This window comes from Rhopilema esculentum, chromosome 8, assembly GCF_057945365.1.
Source record: "Rhopilema esculentum isolate cy_ngs chromosome 8, ASM5794536v1, whole genome shotgun sequence".
Classification (NCBI taxonomy): Eukaryota; Metazoa; Cnidaria; class Scyphozoa; order Rhizostomeae; family Rhizostomatidae; genus Rhopilema; species Rhopilema esculentum.
The window spans coordinates 7125676-7147494 of NC_142822.1; the positions used below are offsets into that span (position 1 = coordinate 7125676).

Consider the following 21819-nt stretch of genomic DNA (forward strand, 5'->3'; position numbering starts at 1 on the left):
ACTCCGAAATATTCGTCATTTCCTCCCGAGAATTTTCAAGGAGTTCTTCCTTGCTACCAGACGTTAATGTCACATGAGTTTCATCTGCGTACATTCCCACTTTAGAAAGCTCAAGACAGTTTTCAAAATCATTGAGACAGATGATGAATAAGAGTGGGCCCAGACAAGATCCTTGGGGATGCCACATGTAAGCAAGCTTTCATTGGATTCTTGATCACCTAAAGAGCAATACTGTTTTCTATTACTCAAGTAGGAGGCAAACCAGTCACCTGCAATACCATATGCAACCATAGTATATCCTAGTTTTGACTTCCTAATGCGCATGTCCATATGATGCACTTTCTCATTGGTTCAGAAAAATGGATAGAACAATGACCATAAACAATAGGAATTCAGACTCGTCGCCCCAACAAAGATGTCACTTTGATATGCCATGTCCGGAGTTTCATGCAAAAAGAAAAGATCTTAAAACAATACTATTCAATTCCCAAGTTTGCTGGCTCTAGGCTTCGGCCTAAAGGGAACTTTTAATAAGTTCTGGTTACTGAACAAGCACAGAAAACGTAAAAAAGAAGAATTTTGAATATCTTTGTTACCTGAAATCTGGAGAATTGTGAGAGTGAAAAGAATTCTCAAATGTGACGTCACAAATAAACTATTTTTAGAATTATTTTTAGAATTTTGACCACATCACATAAGAGAACACCATGAAATAGTCCATATATGCAAAATCAGTTTAATTTGTCAAAAATTGGGTGAGCTATGGCCAGTAGAAGATTTGAAATTTGCTAACGAATTGCTGTTATTTTGGCTCAGTTCATAAAGTTATGAACTGAGACCAAATTACAGAGGTTTGATGGGGCCAGAACTTGTGCTCATCTGGTCATATCTCAGCCAATTCGTAATACCTCGAACTGATTTTGCAAATTTAGAGGTATTTCACGATGCTCTTTTAGGATATGGGAACAAATTTTAAAAATTCTTAAAATTGACTTTTGTGACGTCATCACTTGACAACTCTATTGCGTGGCCTTTATGAAATGGTGCCACGGTGAAGGTCATGTATTTCAATAAAATTTCTATGCACTTTCATGAGAATCATGGAAAAGGCGCGCAGTGAAATATCTTAAAATTGTTGAATGCAAGGAGGGTGTGTCAAATATTTCATTAAAACGTTTTGCATAGTGCCTTACTGGTCAAAATTATAAATACTAAAGGACCTGATGACGTCATTTGCTTGTCCAAATACATAGCAAGAAAAACAAAGCTGGTGCTCATATTTTCTATTTAGCGTAATTACAAACAGGAAATGAACGATGGCATTTGATGCACACTGACAAAGATCAAAAACTTCCGAGGCACCTGCTATTATTGTCATTAATTCAAGTAATTCTATATGTTTGCTAGTAGCAGTGACCAAGCTTGAATAAATATTATTCAGAGGGGTTATTGCAATGATTCATAGCAAAGGAGTAATTTGATTATTCTTTCATATGAATGCGAGTATCCATTGAGCTCTGCAGATAGAAAGAAGAAATGTCAAGTTATCATTATGATTAATTTCGAACAGAAGAACGGTATTTGAACAAAGACAGCGGAGAATATCGGCAACCATCTCTTTGTTGGCAACATATTCGTTGACACGAAGAAAGGTCGCAAGAGATGACGCATTTCTATCAAGTCAAATAAGACACTACGAGACGTGTAAGCATTTAGGCCACAATATTTTATCTTCATATCAGCAAACAAATAGGAGAGGTAAGCGATACCAACTTTACAGGCACAACCAATTTTTGATTGACAAAAAGATTGCAAGAGAAAGTACTTTCACTTACGAATATGTGTGTTTAAGGAAAAGATTTTTTAATGTTAACGGAAAGAAGGATTAGCTGTAGTTGCAATATTCACTTCTTTAACGCATAGATCTTGCAATATGACGTCAAGCGGGATGAAAATCAAAAGGGCTTGTATATACTGCTAAAACCTTTAACAGAAAACAAATCTAAGTGCAGTTTTCATGCCGTTTTCTTGCAAAATGTCAAAAGCCACAGGGAATTTCGAGTCATAATAAAAAATGTTCGGATTTAAGAACGATATGACAGTTCATTTAAGCTTTATCTGCGTTGCCCGTTTATGTCTTCCTTAAAGAATAAAGATTTAATTTCTCTAATCGTCGATGAACACAAAATAAAAAAGGTAGAGAAGTCTTCAAGTTCATGATTACATGGCCAAGCTAAGAGCTGTTTTCTTCTTCCTGACATAAATGCATTTTGATTGCAGCAGACCTTGATGCTAAATGTACAATGCAGGCAGTAGACAAATGGGTATATAAACCAAGATTTGAATGAGAATGGGTTTTCTATTGCGAGAGATCTGCCGTGAACTGAATTTTACATAATCTCTCTAATATCGATTACAGGCGAAATCAGTAAAACAGATGTTACTAGGAGCTGGTGGCAACATTACTCGTAAAATTCAAGCAAGCAAGTAGAAGCCTTCAGCCCAGATTTAATTTAAACACAACGAATTATTTTGAAGCATGTCGAAACGAAGACGAATCAATATCTTCTAAAATAATATGATTAATCGCAGCAGGTCTCAGTATCAGTTGGACAGATAAACGCGAGATACGAGATATAAGGGATAAAAAGGCTCTAGCTGCCAAGATAAGAACGGCTGCTTGGCGACAATACAGGATGAATTGACGTAGAAATGGCAAGACTTTATTAAAAAATTGCACTCGTGTTTATATGAGCAAGAAGCCAATACTGAAAGCGTCATGACAATAACGACTGGTTTGCAGATCTCGTTGACAATTTTCTACACCGGCATATTCCTCATTGGGGCACCGCTCAATATAGCTATACTTCATTTGATGCTGAGCAGACAGGGTTCTCGAACCCCAATAACAAACTGTTTCTTAACGTCACTTCTCACCGCTACAATTCTGTCATGCATGTCAGGCTGCCCGTATTACCTTGTTTCGTTACTTGCAGAATTGCCGCCTGTTAATAACGAGTCGTCAAAAGAACATTTACCCGCCTGCAGAGCTGCAATTTTTTTCAACTACAGCTTAGCTGCATCCAAAGTGTTGTCCTTGACATTGCTGTCTCTCGATCGCTTCGTTGCTATAATATGGCCGTATTTTTATGTGAACAGAGTGACCAAAATGCGGGCGTTTGTTCTCATCGTATTTATCTGGATTCAGGCGCTTGTGACTGCCTTGCCGCTTCCAATTATGCCCGGATGGGTTTCGTATATTGCCGTACACGGAGCGGCTTGCGGATACGAGTGGGAAATAAGCGATCGCGGGTTTCTGGTGCCTGTTCTTTTATTGGATTTTGTGATGCCTGCGATCATCCTTGTTGTTGCAAATGTTAGCGTATTCGTTGTAGCAAGGAAGCAAAAGCTTTCAATCAGGCAAAGTATACGGTTATCGCAAGAAGACGAAAAATCGCGCGGTAAAATGTTGCTAGTTAAGACACTTGCAAAAGCCATAACCTTGATGGACATGAGCGGTGCAGATCAAAGTAAAACTGATGGAGGCTCAAATAATGAAACTGAAATATTGACAGTCGCTTCACAAAAAGCGAAGGATAAAATAACAATTTGGGAAGATAGAGACATATCGAAAAATGGAGGCGAACCACAAAGTCCGCTCAATGGGTATGCTAAGGAACAAGCTGATGCTGATAAAACCAGACCGCAAGGGATAGTTAACAAGGAAATAATGACGAGAAAAGAATTGGGCGTGCATAACGGTGACCTATGTGTATATTGCAAAAGTGAGCCTGAAGATACGCCGAAGGAAGAAAATCTCAGGAAAGTCAATGAAAATTCGATTGGAATGGAGAACGGGGGACTGGATACCAATGACGTCAGAGCGAATGGTGCAATTCATGAGGAGATCGCAGGCAATGGCAGTAATGTCTTTTGCAATACCGGTAGAAACAGCAGTGTTGAAGATGGGGAAAGAATTGAAGATGTCCAGATTGACGTAGACGATTTAGCTACTGGAGGTGATAAGCTTGACTTTGACAGATCACTCAACTTTAATATGAAAAAGAAACTTGAAAAAAGCGATGAATTAATTAATAGATCTGTAACAGACAGTCCAAAGTCACAGGTCCAGAGATTTCTCACTAAGAATGGACTACAACACAGCTCACCTGAGCCAAAACGAGCAAAGAAAAGCTCAGCTGAATGCGGAAAAGCAAACAGCGTGTCTTCATTCGAAGCGGACGATTTCACACGCCTACAAAAGAACAAGAGGCTCAAAATACTTTCAGACCCATCGTCGCACATTCAGCAGCTCAAAACCCTACAGCTCAGGAAGATGCAACCAAGTCTTGTACTGTCAACAATCCTACTGGTGCTCTTCTTTCTTCTGACGTGGCTTCCCTTTATCATCTCTCGTATAATCCGTTCAGCAAACGTCGCATTGTCAGAAGAGATGGTCTCCATACCTGCGGCTATCACAAATTTAGACGTGATTCTAAATCCTGTTGTCATATTAGCCACACGGAAAGGCCTAAGGAGAAGACTACTCAGGAAATTCCTTTCTATTTTACGGCTTACAGGGGGCAGGCGTACCCAGGCATAGCAAACAGAGATCATCCATACTGAGATCGATCCAACAGTGCGTCGAGGTCATGCTGAGTTTGCTTTTGAAGTTGTACTACAGTGAGCAACCAAAGCTTTAGTTCATTATTCAGAAATCAGTATAGCTTCAGTATAGGGTTTTCTATATCAAATTCTGATCATCTCGATACAGGCAGAGATTATTCTATGGAGCGGAATCTTCACCACGTACTTTTTCATTTATATCCATGTTGAAACAAGACATGATGAGACAAAAGTGTATACAAATTAACAAAGCAAGAAGTGTTGTCTTTGGACCGGGAGTTCAAGGGTCACATCATAGTGAAACTACTCCCAATACGAAGTCACCCTCATATGTGGCGCACTTCAAACAATGTGGCTCATTTGAAACAATTTGCTTCTACAGAAAGATATAAAACATGGCATAGGTCAACAAATTATTACCAATATGAGAAGTAAGAGGCGCCTTTAAAAACCAAACATGTTAAAATTATGTTGACTTAAGTTCTGAGTGAAATCCATTAAAGAGCAAAAGGGGAGGGGCATTTGAATTGCCCAGCACTCAGCACCACTTTGCAGTTTTCAATCGTTCATGATTGGTCCCTTAACATTCACAAAACGACACAAACAGAAATTAGTTTTTGGCGGCAGAAATTTTTCCATATTAATTATTCAATGGGAATTGTTTGAACATGGCAGGTGAGATAAATTTAGCAAAAAATGTTTTACGTAAGCAATCAAAGCAAACAGCAATAAGACAAATATTGATAAGTAAATAATAAGAAATTGTGAGAAATTATGCCTCCTTAGACATATGTTCTGTTTTCAGACCATCACAGTATCATGATTATAATATAACATCATATGATATTACATTGTATTAGATATTGTATAATATTAGATATTGTCTTATATTAGCTATTGTCTTATATTAGATATCACAATGCAGAGACATTTTCAAACCATCATTTAGACAAGATCAGATTCACGATTTGATGTATGAAATCTTAAAGGGGTCGACTGTGCCACAACAACGGTAAGCGTCTACAGGCCCGTCGGAACCGGGGGGCTAGAGCCCCCCAATAATTGTAAAAACTGTAGTATATTTCCTTTATAACAGTGTACTGGATGAGAAGGAACTCAATGGGTAGCCCCCCCCCCCAAACATGAATTTTGTTTCGACGGCACTGACCAGGATAATCGTTACAAATGCAAAGCTTCCCTTACAGCCTTCTGCCGTTACAACGCTACGAAACTACAAAACAGAAATCACCCAATTTTGCTACAAATTTTTACTTTCCACGTGGCATGCAGCTTTGTACAACAGCCCGCGCTATACTCGTGTCCATGTCATACACTTAACTTTTAAAATAGATACTTTTAACAAGAATTGTAACATCAAGATGGCTTGCATCTTAAAAAGGCCTTAATCTGCAACCCTAATTAACACTACCCTGTATGCTCAGATAACAAGACAGGCAAAATTTTTTGTCTAGTTTGTGTCCCTACCACTTGATAATCCAATATGTAGCCATTTGCAACGAGCTGCTACAAATTGCAACTGGCTGTCTCCAATTTCCAACCACGCGTTAAAATTTTTATCATTTCATTTAACCGTTCAAAGCGGAATGAATGTGAACCTTGGTTCGAAAACAAACAAATACTCTGCCGTAATGAACATTAGAATGCAAAGGCACCGTATTTCAGTTTCAATTTTTATTACTTGCTGGATTTTTAGATGAAGGCAGAACGTGTATTTTATGCATAGTGAGATATATGTTAAACATAATTCCTTATGAGAATCAAAAGAAAGGGCTAGGCATATACCTGTAGTTCGCCCTGATGTACGTTGATGAATTCCACAGAGGTACTGGTGCTTTGAACAGAGTTCGAACAAGGAAATCTCTCGCTTGTTGAACTTTTGGCTCTGAGAAGAAAAGAAGAGCAATTAAATGAGAAAACAAGACATATACATATGTGAACAGTGAGAGGAAAAAGCTTAAAACAGTGAAACCCGAGGAAACTAATAAATTCTGTTTAGGTAAATAGTATTAATTCTTAATACTTGAGATCGAATGAAAAGTTGGAAAAATCTTGCTTGAATACTCAAAAGCTCTTGCAAGGGAACCCTTAACAGAGAATGAAACACTAGAGAGTGGCTACCAAACATTGAAGAAATTTTATAAAAAATAATTGGTTCAAGCTAGACATATTATCCAAAAGTCGATATTTTTAAGATGCGGAATTTCTGCATATACCTGGAATGTTGCAAAGCTATAGCCTACATATTGTAATCACAACCAACAAAACCCTTTTGCAAAGCTCAAAATAGAAATAATATGAACCAATTTCAATTGTAATTCTTGTTGGAATGGCAACTTGCTTAAAATAGGTTTAAAAGAAACACTGCACTTTTGCTTTGAGGTGATACGCAGTTCAGCATATAAAAATTATGTTTGAAATTTTAGAAGCCTGTAGAAGTACTTCTAAAACAGCATCTGGTTTCGTGAAGCATGGAATTACAGAGAGCTGGCTACTCTCTTTAATCTAAGTGAAAATTTCGTCATGTCAGGGAATTTCGTCGACATCGAACGTTTCATTAAAACTGGCCTACTTTTTCAGATTTTTGAGAAACATAACGTTGACACCAAACCATATTGCGGACAAAGTGTTGTAACTAAGTGTATGAAAACAACTTCAATAAACTTATTAACATGTCTGTTTTAAAGGCAGTGCACTGAAACTGTAATAAATGATGATTATGTTTACTTATCAATGCTTACATCAATATCTCGCAACAGCTACCTAGTGCTCCTTCCCAAGTCCAAATCCCAGGCTCAATTCTGGGAACAAACTTTTTCGTCAATCAACGCTTACCATTTCATCATATTACACGTTCTTGATGCAAAGAATGATTTGCATATCTGATGAATTGTGTTGTTGGCTCGGGGAAATACCCACATTGTGTTTTTGCCAAAACTTTTTGGCTCGGGGAAATACCCAGATTCTTCCTTTGGGATTGTATCTACGATATTACTAGAGCAAAATTAACGTGGAAGTAAGGACAACGTGAATTTCATTGGCTCTTTGCTTTTGACCAATCAGTTACCACAAATCCTTAATTTTGTTGAAGACCCCAATGGAGGAAAGACCCTATTTTCAACCTTTGTTTTAATGTTAACAGATTCAGGATTTTAGGTTTCTTATCAACTTGCGTCAGAGCTTTGCTTCTGCTTGACGACTTAGCAATTTTATTCATTATGGGAATTACAATGCTTTTATCGCAAAGATAGTTTCAAAGATAAAAAACTCACCGTTTATTTCGGTCTCGCTTAGAATTGTGAGCTGTGTCATGGCAGCCTTCCTAACCTAAGAGAAAAGTTTAGACGGATGCAAATAAAAATTAATTATGAAAATAAATTTTTTCGCTCTGCTCCGCTATATTTGAGCTTAAAACAGATTAAATAAACAAAGTTTAAAAAAAATTCTTCTATGTCTTTAGGTATACAATTTTACAAGATTGTATCATTATAATACATTATTAGAAACTTGTTTCTAAATTTTCACATTTATTTCCAACAGAAGTGCAGCAAGATTTCTGCTTAAGTTAACCAACATTCACATTGATTGTGGGTTCTTTATAACGAAAAAAACAAGATAATTGCTTTATGATCTTTCACAAAATTTTAGCAAAAAAGGATCTTTTTATCTCTGTAGTTATCGAGATAAGGGAAAACATCGTACAATTTATCGTGTATTAATGGAAATGAACGATATCAAAATGCTTGCCATCTTGAACATTTTGCAAAGTTTATTAATAGCATTCTGAGCCGGACAAATGGCAAAATATCAAAATTTTCGAACTTATACTTCTAGTTTATTTGCTAATAACTACACAAATTGGATTGTAGTTTCAACGGTTAAATTGCTTACAAGGTCTTCTTAAAACGTACTATAAACCTTATAACAGCATTAAAGCGAATGTTTGGAATTCCAAATGAATGGTTTGGCTACTCTCAACGAAGTTTACTAAATTCAGTGGGATAAAGCTCTAGCCCTTAAAAATAAACCTTTTAAGTTTACTAACACCCTTTCAAACATGGCACCCAAAACCAACTTTGACTGTTTAAGTAGACAAAACACGAGCACAAGGGGTGTTATCAGACACATTAAAGTTTTTGAAATGTTCCACAAAATTTTGTAGTTTTTTGCACTTCACACTTTAAACTGAGCATTTAATAACGATAAAATTACGTCTAACTGCAAACAAGTCTTAAAAAGTATTTAAGAAAATGCATAAAAAGCTAACCTGCATGCTGGATGATCCAACGAGAAGATCTATAATGAACTCGTTGACGTTTGGTAGGTAGTAGAACACATTCATCAAATTAGGGCGAAGCTGCAAGCACATGACCAACAGCTCTATTGCATTCTGGGACAGTAGGGCGTCCTTCGATGGAAACAAATCGAGAGCGAGTAAGGTATATTTTCGTTTGGCAAATTTTCAAGTATATTATTCTATCTAGAGAAAGAATGACAAATTGTTTATCTAGTCAAGACCCAATGCCCATCGTTTCCGCCGTTTCTAGAAAAATTATGATACATCCAATTTTCCCTGAGAATAATGGTGAAATTTCATTAAAAATCGTGGGACTGCTTGAATCCAAACGATATTTAGACATGGCTGCGAAAAATGACTTAAATAAAAGAGATATATACTAAATTTGCAGAATTTTTGGTAAGTGGGTTTTCTGGTATTAGGGCTCACCATGGGAGAGATTTCGTTTTTTGTGAGACAGATTCCACTTCTTAATGAAGCGGGTGACTTCTCCGATTCGTCGTTTCTGTTTTGGCGGAAAGTGAACAATTGAAGTTGGCCTGCAGCGGCCGCCCAGGCCACTCTCACTAAGCATGCGATCGTCTCCGCATAATCATCACGATTCATCATCTGGAAGTGGAAAATTTGAATTGTAAGACATAATGACAAGCTTTGATTGATAATTCAATCAATGATCGAAGAAACGAAAAGTACTGTCACTTGATTCTAATGGCTTTAAAGATTCTTAAGAATAAAGATTCAGAAGGACTCGTGAACATGGGACAAAAGACTGAAATGAATATGATAAAGCCTTAAAGGAATAACATCAAGTTTCAGTCATTTTTACAACATTTAGAAGGACCATTGATAACCGAAGTCGTTTAGAAATATCAAGATGGTAATACTCAAATGATAAGGTCGAGAAATCGACGCAATGCCGTAACAACAGTCCTTCTTCTGTGCATCAAAAGCCTCGACGATGCTTCAGGATTACCATAAATCCTCGAATTAGCCCCCCCCCCTCGAAAAAGCCCCCACTGCTACCGTAAATTCCCGAATTAGACCCTTCATTTTATGATTTTTGCCATCTGAGGTTGCCTATGGCGTTTTATTGAATTACCACAACAAATTCATACTGCTGGTAGTAATTAACTAAATGCTCATAAAGAAATTTCTACTAAAATAAACGAGGTCTTTTAACAATGTCTTCTTAATGTTTACAATAATTTTATAAGCCCCCCCTCCTCGTATAAGCCCCCCCCTCCTCCTCGAATAAGCCCAATCCAGAAATATCAAAAATAAATAAGCCCCCAGGGGGCTAATTCGAGGATTTATGGTACTTCAAAGTTCATACCTCCACAACCAATCTGGCGGATGGAGCTACGCTGTCAATCAAACTGCCAGCCCGTGGACGCTTAGGTTCTGAAGCATTGTCGGGTGTGACACCGGCAGAACTCCCTGGGGATGATGACATCATGCTCAAAGATAACGGTGACGCTGAACCAGCACCGGGCCAAGATGAGGCTACGCTGGCACTTTGATTCTTGTGCGGACTCTCTAAAAGCTTGATTGGCGTGCTTGTTGCCATGGTTGAACCCATGGGTGCATCAGGGGTAGCTGTTGTGGCCATCCCGGTCGACGATGCTCCGACAGTTTTTACAGGTGATGCGAAGGAGAGGATGACAGGCTGTGACGTCTCACCGTGTAGCAAAGACCTACGTTTAACAGGGCGACAACAATTAGGAAACAAAACGGGTGACAATTGCGGGCACGGGCTAGAATATATAACTATATCAAGGACTAAGAATAACATGATAGCAACAGTTTGAAATTACTCTTCATTATATGGAGTTTTCCTTGCACAAAACCAAGCTCCTGTCGTGCTTTATTAATAGGAAGGATTTCAACAATTACAATATCGTCTTTCAGTAAGGGCTCGATATAGGGATGTTAATAGCAGAACTTACGGGCTGAAAACACGGGCGAACTGAGGTTGTGTATAAAACATTGAAAATAAAGCTAGCAAGAATTCAAAACTTCACACAAAAACTGATTCTTGGTTTAAAACTGTTTGATAGAATTCTTTGTCTGCATCGCTAATAAATAAATAATAAATAAAATAAATTTGCTAAGAAAAATCTTTGTGAAGATAATACAAACTCATCGTGTTCATAGCTAAGATGTTGGACAGAGAAGTAGAAAACAGTACTGATAGGAACACAAACCTTGCCAGTTGCAAGCAAACAAAGTAGCAGGACTGCCTCAGTTCATATGCAACGGACGTTGGCATCGCGTCTGGCTGCAGGATATTTAGTACTAAGCTAGAATGGAATAAAGCATGTGGCAAATAATTTGCAGTTAGAAACCCACACATAGAAATTGATTGAAGGGCAGTGGTATATAAATGCTAATATTATGCGACTACTGGCAGCAAAAAAGACTTTCCATTGAAGCTTTGTGAAGAGTACAACTGGTGTACAACAAAGTCACTGTATTAACTTGTAGTAGCTAAATAGGTCTGGAAAGGGTAAAATTTGTGTCAGCATATATCAATGAGTGCTTAAAGGAAACAGAAATCAAAAATTTTGAATTGGTAAATTCTGATTTGCATTCATATGCAGAGATGGCGCAGATGCTGAATTTGCTGAAAACCCACAAAGAAAACTCCTTGGGAAGATCATCAATTTTATTATTGATCTTTTTCATGTAAGATCACTGCAAATGCCCCCAAAAGCAATTCTGACGGCAAAGATGGGCTTCATAGCAATAAAGGTTTTCTTAACAACGTTAACATCAGAGTAGCAGTAATGAATCGAGGAAGAGCAGTATGATACTGTAGAAATTATCTCCATAGCTCCTAAAATCATGATAACAATTCCATCTGATTCGCATGCAAGACATTTTCAAAGTTTGATACAATATAATCTAACATTGAAAAAAGTAAGACTATAGCGAATTAAGGATGTAACGACTCACCTCAGGCCACCGGCATTGAGAAAATTCTCCCTAAAAGCAGAAGGAGTTTCCTTCTCTTCTGTGGGAATGAGTTTGCTGCTCAAAACCTAGCGAAAAGATGGAATACGTTTTCTAATCAAGAATTAATCCATTGACCCAGAGGTCACGTCGATACCAATACCAAACAAAAGGGATATATTGCCGTATTACAAATGAGGACTCAGCCCCCTTCCTGAGCCTTCCAGCTCTTCATCCTGAAGGCAATGAATACACTTAATCATCACCTTGATAAAAATCGACATGGAAATTTTGGCCGCGGATCATTTATTTAAAATACAAAAACAGACAGAGAAGAAAAAGGAAATGACGTAACACTGAAATACGGAACAAGCAATGCTAACAATACTTTCAAAAGAACAGACGATGAGGTTTTCTTGAATGTTCACTTCATGAGCTCTTACCTGCAAATTGTATAACAATCGGAAAGGTGACATCTTAGGCCCAGATAGCTTGAAGTATTCGTCAAAAACACTGGAAAGATTAGAGCCATCCTTGAGCGGTTTTGTTGACTCTGGTATAGAGTCCTGAAAATAAAAATCAACCATTACAGACCTTTAGAAATCAAATGCTCAGTAAAATAGGGATCCTCCATTACGGGCAGAGCATTGCTGCCTTATCATCTAAGTTCACTGAAATTTCATTAGAAACCTTGCACAAAAATGCAGTAGTTTTTTGAAAGAGAATGTGTCTCTATTCACTGTAGATGGATGCACGGTCGCTGAAATTGTTGACGAAATGCTGAAATGGGCTGTGCTGTGATATGATTGGCTTAGATAAAGCTATGATTGGCTTAGATAAAGCTATGATTGGCTTAGATAAAGCTGTGATATGATTGGCGAGATCGATTGGTCTAGACCGAGTTAACTCCCACGAAATAGGCTACTTGTACAGCCCTACTGCTTTTGGGTTTGAACAGATTTATACAGCATATTAAATTACCGTTTACCGGTCTGTAGTAAAGTGCCCGATGCCGTATAGGCAGAGCTGTACACACTATTTGGTGTATAGAACAGGAAGGTTCTACGTTGCTACTCCGAGTTTCACGCTTAATGCAATCATCAGGCCACATTTCGCATAAATTTAAATAAATCAATTGCTGGCTTTTTAAATCCTTTGAGCAATGGACGTGTATCTGTGTAGAATAAAGTGTTGTCAGTAAGCAAACCTCTAGCAAAATAATTTTCTTGTCTTTTTAGAGTTTTCTGTTCATGATTATTTGAAAATGCTGCAAACATTTAAAATTTAATATTGAAGTAACTATACAGAAACCATTTCTTAGAATGTTAGCTAATAAGAACGATATTACGTTGCAAAATTGCCTTGGTTCCTATCCTGTTTGCTGTAACTTTCCACCGTTGATGCTACTTCGAATCTTATTAAACGTGCAGAGAGCACGGAGCCAGTCAGCGAGACAGTATGTTGACTTCACAACTCTGATCTGATCTGAACTGGCTAACTTACAAATTAACATACACATAAACAGAAATAGAATTGCTGACTAAGGATGAGTTAGGAAGATGTAATGATGATGTAATAAAAACGGAAAGATCTAGACTTGGGAAGAAGTCAGCATGACATAGATGTGTGCACGTGTAAACAATGGTGAAGGGAATGTCCTATAGTAGGTGATCTCGTGAATGACGTAAGTAGATATCAAGGTGATGGCATGATCGATGAAGGAGTAGGAATATGGCCTATTTTACAATTTTGAAATCAATACAAGCTCATCTCAGGATGTTTCTAGTGTTGCATGGTTTTCAGGAAACAAAACTACAGGACTTTCTTACGGGAATTTTGTTAATGCTGCAAACCAGAACGAGGAAAAACATGGCGGTTTAACCATCAAGGAAGGCCGATGTAAACAAAAGAAATTCAAGTGTCAAGCCCAAATCACGCCTTCTTTCTTTGTTTTCTGAGGAAGGTTTTAAAAGCTTCAGGGCATTTTCCAGAGAAAAGATCCACACTTTCCAGGACAGTTCTTAGGAGCACAAAACGTTCATTTTTTATTAGAGATTCTTCACACAAAGAATCATCCAACAAGTACTTGTTATGTCTCCTATCAATATAGGACGGACTTTGAATAGCTGAAAATATTTTGACAAACCTGGTAGGAAAATACATCGAATGCATTGAGAACTGATGTGTCTGTTGGCAGAAGCTGCAGCAAACTTCGAAGTGCATCTGTGACGCTGCATAAAAGAAGAATATTTTGTAGCTATTAACTGTAGCATCAAAGTGTGGTAGGAATATGACAACGTAAATTATATCAGCTCAGAATTATATTGATAGCCACTGACTTTTCATTTACCAAATCAGAGTTAAGATTAAAGAAAAAGTAGCCTTTATCCAGGGGTGGACACTTGGTCAAATTTTAGGGGGCAAGCCTATTGTTTTTATAAGATAACGTCCATTTCCCATCGTTTTAGAACACAAGACTATCGTCCTCTAAAGTATTGGGGGGCGGTGGCCCCCTCGCCCCCCAAGTGTCCGCCACTGCCTTTATCTAACAATGCCCACAAGTTTTCGTTATTTCAATGTCTGGTTATAACGCATGTGTCAATGGTAGTTCAAACTGTTGGGAATTAGGCATTCAAATGCACGAAACATAATAACTAAAATCGCTACCCTGGTTTGACGTTCAATTTCTTGAAATTATCGATTCTCAAATTTTGAGGCAAACTGGTATTGAAGCGATATAGATTTTTATGGCTCGACAGAATATTAACACACTCTAGACTTCCCTTTTAAAAAAACTTTTTACAACGACATTTTTTTCCAACTCACTCGGAACTGAGCCTTAATGTGGTATCCTAGTGTTCTCAACAGAATGCTAAATAGGGTGTTTCCTCGGGCTTCTATGAAGGCGTCTCCCAGTGGCGGGCACCTGGGGGGAGGGGTCGAAGGGGGGGGGCGGTCACCCCAATACTTCGGAGGATGATGGTCTTTTGTTCAAAAACAATGGAAAATGTGACGTCATCTTATTAAAATAATAGGCTCCCTCCAATATTTGACCAAGTGTCCGCCCCTGGTATCTCCGTCATCAATATTGGTATCGATATAGGTTGTCAAAGAACAAATACTGGATAAGCGCATACAAACATAATCAATCTGACATAACTGACAAAGAGGAACTACCATAAAAGATATCACCTTCAACAAGAGGGACTAGCCGATACATGGATGACAATTTCGGATGACCGTTGGCTACCATTGTATTGTGTATTGCCGCTGCAATACGCGATACATGGGTAGTAGGGCCACGGATGATCTAAATATGCCACCATTGATCTCTTCATATCATTTTCATACAATCCATATAAAAAGCGACACTGAAACATCTGAGATCCGAAGAGTACCTACCCACTCTCTTCGAGCAATGCCAGCTCATACAGCCTCTCGAAAACTTTAAATTCTATAGCCATAAGATAACTTGGCAGGCCTTTCTCCTGTAATGGAAAACTCACATCATGACATACCGCAACTTGGGTGATCAATATAATCTTGAAAATACTGAACCTATTCCAATACCCGTTTATAATGAAACTATATTTTCAAAAAGGCTATTCCCACGAAAATAGTTACGGGAGCCAAGCAAAAATGGATATAAAGAGAAAGGAGAACGTTGGAAGAAATCTAGTAAGAAAGGGTTATTGCAATCAATCAAAAAACCTGCTGAGCTTTCTTGACAAAGCTTTCGCGCATTATCAATACGATGTTGTTAAAATTCGAGCATTTAATGATGACAAGAAATTCTAACGACTACATAATGGTTTCAGGATCCCTAATAATCACCAAAACTAAACATATATGACAAAATTAGTATAGATTGTGGAATATTTTTGCATTTCACGACTCAATTCTACCAACAACCATTGAGCAGTTTTGCAAATGCAGATACACTGCTATGTTAATTGAGAGGATGGGTCAAAGTGGTGGCCAACAGAAAATTCTTATCTTGCTCCAACAGCGTGTAAACAAACTTCAAGAGAACATTTCTTGAATATTTCAAATCGATTGATCCATAAAGATGAATTGGCAAAACAAATAAAACAAATCTCTCTACACAACAGGGAATATTCCAAGATAGGTAAAATACAGTGAATTGAGGAAAATGTCTGAAAAATTGACATCAAATATCTGTGAAAAAATGTCAACATACCCTTTCCAGAAGCGAAGATGGTTTTAGTCCCTATTTCAAGTTGGAGAGAAAAGAATAATCTTCAAATCAGCAATGGGTTTATGACTTGTATAAGTCTAGTTTTCAATATACATAAGTTTTCAATTGTAGTTATTGTAAAATGGTGTATTGTTAACCAAGGCATGTACAGCTTTTTCATGTATAGACAGAGCTATACAGACTTTGTGGCTAGAAAATGAAGACTCCAATAAGCGGCTTATCTTATTTTTGTGCTTAACAACAATTACCGTGTAGTTCTTATTAGCTTTTATATCAAATTTCTAAAATATACGTTATAGGAATTCACTATCGTATTTTAAACGCAATTCACTGCTCAAGGCTTAACTTCAAAGTCTCAACACCATGTTAACTGCATGCGATTGCTCTGCTTAAAATGTTAACTGCATGCGATTGCTCTGCTTTAAATGTTAACTGTAGGCGTTTGCCTTGCTTAAAATGCTAACTGTATGCGATTGCTCTGCTTAAAATGTTAACTGCATGCGATTGCTCTGCTTTAAATGTTAACTGTAGGCGTTTGCCTTGCTTAAAATGCTAACTGCATGCGATTGCTCTGCTTAAAATGTTAACTGCATGCGATTGCTCTGCTTTAAATGTTAACTGTAGGCGTTTGCCTTGCTTAAAATGCTAACTGTATGCGATTGCTCTGCTTAAAATGTTAACTGCATGCGATTGCTCTGCTTTAAATGTTAACTGTAGGCGTTTGCCTTGCTTAAAATGCTAACTGCATGCGATTGCTCTGCTTTAAATGCTAACTGTATGCGATTGCTCTGCTTAAAATGTTAACTGCATGCGATTGCTCTGCTTTAAATGTTAACTGTAGGCGTTTGCCTTGCTTAAAATGCTAACTGCATGCGATTGCTCTGCTTTAAATGCTAACTGTATGCGATTGCTCTGCTTAAAATGTTAACTGCATGCGATTGCTCTGCTTTAAATGCTAACTGTATGCGTTTGCCTTGCTTTAAATGCTAACTGTAGGCGTTTGCCTTGCTTAAAATGCTAACTGCATGCGATTGCTCTGCTTTAAATGTTAACTGCATGCGATTGCTCTGCTTAAAATGTTAACTGCATGCGATTGCTCTGCTTAAAATGTTAACTGCATGCGATTGCTCTGCTTTAAATGCTAACTGTATGCGTTTGCCTTGCTTTGAATGTTAACTGTAGGCGTTTGCCTTGCTTAAAATGCTAACTGTATGCGTTTGTATCGCTTTTAAAGTAGCATTCAATGTAAACCAGGGCCCTACCTCATCTTCAGGGGCTGATGAAGCGCTACTTCCCGACGCACCGTTTACTGTACTGATGGTTTTGACAGAGATGGTCTGGCCACTTTGCAGGTTCAGCTGGTGAAGCAGCTTTTGGTCTTTATTGTTGGTCAACTAAGAATTCGATACAGTATACTCCAATCAAATCAAATCTACCATTGCGGAATTCTAGTATGTCTTACAGAGCTGGATATCATAAGAATACTAGATATTTACAAGTTAACCGTATCAGGATACTACCCTCAATTTCCCAACTAACACAGTCACTGCATACTTTTATATCCGAGCAATCACTTTGGCTGAGGAAGAAAAGATTCACCCCTTTCTTGTTATTCCAACGAATAGGAATATAAGCAAGATTCGTGATATTTTCGTGCAATTAAGGTGAAGCTAAAACAAACAAGCACATAAAACCTCTTTCTATTTGAAGTGTTTCTAAGAAAATTCCGATACAAACGGCAGACCAAAGTTACAAACAATACCTTATAATATAAGATCGCTAAAAGGCAAAAGTAATGATAAATGGCAAAGACATTTTATCTCAATATCGTGATCCCGATAGAAATTGGCACTTGGCCTTTTTATCAAAATATTGTCAAAGTAACACTTAGCGCAAGCTTATTTCTTTTACGAAAAAACTGATAAAAATTATATTCTGTTGAATTTGCTAATGAATTCTGTGATCTGAATAAAATCTGCTAACTTTATAATCCTTGCATGCAAAAATCTAAATGATACTTACAGCTTTATCTGCGAGTGATAGAATGACACTTTCGGGTGACGTCAACAGATGCTTTGCGATTCTCCTCCGCAGAGATGACAATGTTTCGTTACTATGAGACTGAGAAATAAAATACGCTGCCAATAAATTTTATACAAATGTTGCAATAAAAATTCCATCAAAGCAAAAACAATACATTGTCGTTAAGACGACTCAACAATTGCTCTGAAATATGTTTGTAGAAATAAATAATTGAATTTTCCACATGAATAAATGGGAGTATTTTATGATACGAACTTTATGATAGAATGAAATAATTGATGAACCAGTAAAATAAAACATGAGAGTTAAATGAAACGAACTCTTAGAATATTCTGAGTTGCAAAGCCAGGAGGTGGTTGCTAAATTCTCAAAATTTGAAACATCTGGGACTGACAAAAGACAAACAACGAGTTCCAAGCAACGAAAGGGCGGTACCACATTTAATCAAAAACGATAAAGACAACAATCAGAACGTATACAAGAGGTTAATCAGTCCACAGGAATCTCGTACACTTTTGGCAGGAATTCTACTGTTCTCTAGAAATCCTTTTATTTTGGTGGAAATCTCGTACGCATTTTACAATAACCTCCATTGAGATACTATACTCTGATTAAAATGGGCTTTATAGGAAAGCGATTTCAAGGCCGATTTCCATTTGACATTTTTTGTGCGCGCGAGGATAGCGCCCAATTCTGAGCATGCGTAGTCAAAATTAAGTGGTCTCGATTTTGTGTCCGTGGTGAGCGCCAGAAAGTTTATACGGTCTCAACCTTTTTGTGCGCTCGGCCACTTGACGGCAGCACTTAGCTACGCATGTATACACTTTACAAAAATTAGTTCAATGTCATAGCCATTTCAGTGGTACGGTGGTTGTAGTAGTTTGGTTTGCGAATAATGATACCTGTAACTCAATTTCTGTCTTGGTTGCTTCATGGCTGATATTCAATGTAACCGGGAAACCGCGGTAGCACGTTCCATGTGCGGGAAACCTGCGAGGCATCGGAAAATTCTCCTGAAAGAAAACAAAGTTGGGTATAAATAAAGGTGTGCATAGCAAAACTGTGCAGCTCTACGTATTGTTCCTAACGATTTTTGCAGCGGAACGTTGTAGATCGTTGAGGCAACGCTATCAGTGTCTGAGCTTGTGGAAATAAGAAGGGGATCTTTTATTCAGGATGATGATGTACATAACTTTTAATACATAAGGTTTTTTTCATTTGAAGATGCCTATATGAAAGCTAAAACAATATTAAGCTGTAAACATAAAAATGATGCGAAATTTATAGTGGTTAAGTTTAAAAAAGGAGTATAAAGATTTTCCTGGATGGAAAATTTTTTCAACCTTTACGCTTGATGTTAAGTAACAGAGGCAAATATAATTTTACTGCCGCAATGCACATTTGCGTTAATTGAAATATCATATTTCATGGGACTTCCTTCCACATTACTCGACGTATACTTTAAGATCTACGAAATACTAATAAAACTCAAAATAAAATATGTCTGGTAAAAGTCTGGGTTAAAGAGAATTATATCTCTGGGTTATAAAAATGAATTGTAGCTAATAAAGACTGCACAAACGTTTGGATTCCATGTGGAAGGAAGTCCCATGTAATATATTTCATTTAACGCAAATGTGTATTGCGGCAGTAAAATTATATTTGCCTTTTTCTTATCGCGGTCCAAAACTGTGGAACAGTCTAGAAAGGGCTACTAAATTGGCCCCCTCCCTGAAAACCTTCAAAGAACAACAATAGTCGGGGACAACTTTTATTTCATCTTTACGTTCACTTTTTATAGTCTTAGTACTATTAAATATTGTAAATTAGGTGTGGTTGGTAAAATTCTTTTGTTATTAGTATTATAACATATTTTTAGCGCTTATTTTAATCTTTTAAACAGATCAGGTTGAAAAACATATATGTATGAACCTTTAACCTGTATAAATATTATAAAATGAAATGAAATGAATGAAAATTGTCCTAAATTGAATAGTTTACGGTAGAAAGTAAAGAATTGAGAAATTTGAGCAAATCTAGGGCGGAAATTTCCATACCTCAACTGTGGTGATGTAGTAGTATGCGAGCAATAACAGCCGTTTAACGCCAAGAAGAATGTTTTCCCTAAAATAAAGAAAGATTTGTATTATATGTCAAAAGAGATGAAAGGCAAGACAAAATCGTTTAAATACTTCTATGATATCAAAAAACATCCCCTAGTACAACAAATAAAGCCACATTATACCTACATGCAAATTGCCGTGCTTCAAGTCCTTTTGATTTTTTTAAGAAGATTCTTCATTCATACTTTACTTCGGTATTTTAGGCAATGAAATGAAATGAGTTTTCAACCAAAACATAACTTATCGTATTCTTTCTGACAAATTAATGTAAAATATGTATTGCAAAAGACGGCATGCCAGAGCATAAGTACAACTTAATGCTTCCATGATAACCTCATCAGACCAATCCTCGTCACATTTCTTTTAGCCCTAAAAAAATAATAGTTGAACGCATAATGAGCCGTTAACTTCACCAGTGACAAGACTAACCTTCCCATCGACTTCACTGATGTCTTTCTTTGCTTCTGGGCTTGCTTCTGCTCCTGCACAACGCCGCCGCTACAGATTCCTAACTGAGCCAACAGCGACTGTTAATATGAAGCAGAAATGAAATTAGATCTAACAAATTACAATGATCTGCCTCTGCTATTTGTATTTATTTGTTTATTATTTCAAATTGTTTATCTTGCTTCGCTTTAGATTTCGTTTCAAAGGGTTTAGCTGCGTTGAATTTAACTAGCATACTCCAATCTGATGTTTTTATAAAAACGTGTCCCTTATTGACTAATGGACCGCCTTAAAGAAATGGGCCGCCTAAAAGAAATGGGCCGCCTTAAAGAATGGGCCGCCTTGAAGAAATGGGCCGCCTTAAAGAAATGGGCCACCTTAAAGAAATGGGTCGCCTAAAAAATGGGCCGTCTAAAAGAAATGGGCCGCCTTAAAGAAATGAGCCACCTTATAGAAATGGGTCGCCTAAAAGAAATGGGCCGTCTAAAAGAAATGGGCCGCCTTAAATAAATGGGCCACCTTAAAGAAATGGGCCGCCTAAAAGAAATAGGCCGCCTTAAAAAACTGGGCCTCCTTAAAGAAATGGGTCATTTGAAGAAATGGGCCGCCTTAAAGAAATGGGCCACCTTAAAGAAATCGGCCATCTTAAAGAAATGGGCCGCCTTAAAAAACCTTTTCTATAACGTCTTACTCGGAGTAAGCATGTCTCAATTTATGAGGACCATTTCATAATTGGTAATTAAAAGCTATATGTTGGCTACTAAAGCCGTGTATCTAAGTCGTTGAAAAAACCGTGCAGTAGGTCATTAAACGTTAACCTAAATATAGCAGTGCTGAAAAAAGAGACAATTTAATGAAAACTGATAACGAGAACGCACCTCAAGTCTTTTGTTGCATTCAGCAATGAACCGTCTATGTATACACACAGCATCAGCCTAAAATTGACAGAAATCATTTGAAGTAACATCAGTATGAAAAGGGGATACCAGATATCATTCAGTAAAAAGATTAACATATGCAAAGAACTTTAACAATTAAATAAAGGATGTAAATTGCTGAGAAAAGGCAAATTTTACTTAAATATCAAGATGATG

At 37.4% G+C, this 21819-nt stretch overlaps 2 protein-coding genes across 4 annotated transcripts in view; one reads left to right on the forward strand and one right to left on the reverse strand.

Annotated features, from left to right (window-relative positions):
• The window catches only part of LOC135694722 (ubiquitin carboxyl-terminal hydrolase 24), a 75077-nt gene that overhangs the window by 36604 nt on the left and 16654 nt on the right, over positions 1-21819 (reverse strand). For all 3 annotated transcript variants that reach the window (XM_065213570.2, XM_065213571.2, XM_065213572.2), the window contains exons 19-35: positions 21604-21660; positions 20708-20805; positions 20213-20279; positions 19058-19168; positions 18135-18233; positions 17375-17506; positions 16095-16124; positions 15296-15381; positions 14040-14124; positions 12337-12459; positions 11897-11982; positions 11146-11241; positions 10275-10635; positions 9371-9550; positions 8912-9052; positions 7917-7971; positions 6430-6529 (exon numbers count right to left, since the gene is read on the reverse strand). In XM_065213570.2, the coding sequence (XP_065069642.2) occupies positions 6430-6529; positions 7917-7971; positions 8912-9052; positions 9371-9550; positions 10275-10635; positions 11146-11241; positions 11897-11982; positions 12337-12459; positions 14040-14124; positions 15296-15381; positions 16095-16124; positions 17375-17506; positions 18135-18233; positions 19058-19168; positions 20213-20279; positions 20708-20805; positions 21604-21660 (1907 nt within the window). The remainder of the gene's footprint in view (positions 1-6429; positions 6530-7916; positions 7972-8911; positions 9053-9370; positions 9551-10274; positions 10636-11145; positions 11242-11896; positions 11983-12336; positions 12460-14039; positions 14125-15295; positions 15382-16094; positions 16125-17374; positions 17507-18134; positions 18234-19057; positions 19169-20212; positions 20280-20707; positions 20806-21603; positions 21661-21819) is intronic.
• Positions 1494-6436, forward strand: LOC135694727 (uncharacterized). The gene is made up of 2 exons (XM_065213579.2): positions 1494-1758; positions 2420-6436. Exon 2 carries the CDS (start codon positions 2780-2782, stop codon positions 4601-4603), a length of 1824 nt encoding a protein of 607 aa, XP_065069651.2. The 5' UTR covers positions 1494-1758; positions 2420-2779; the 3' UTR covers positions 4604-6436.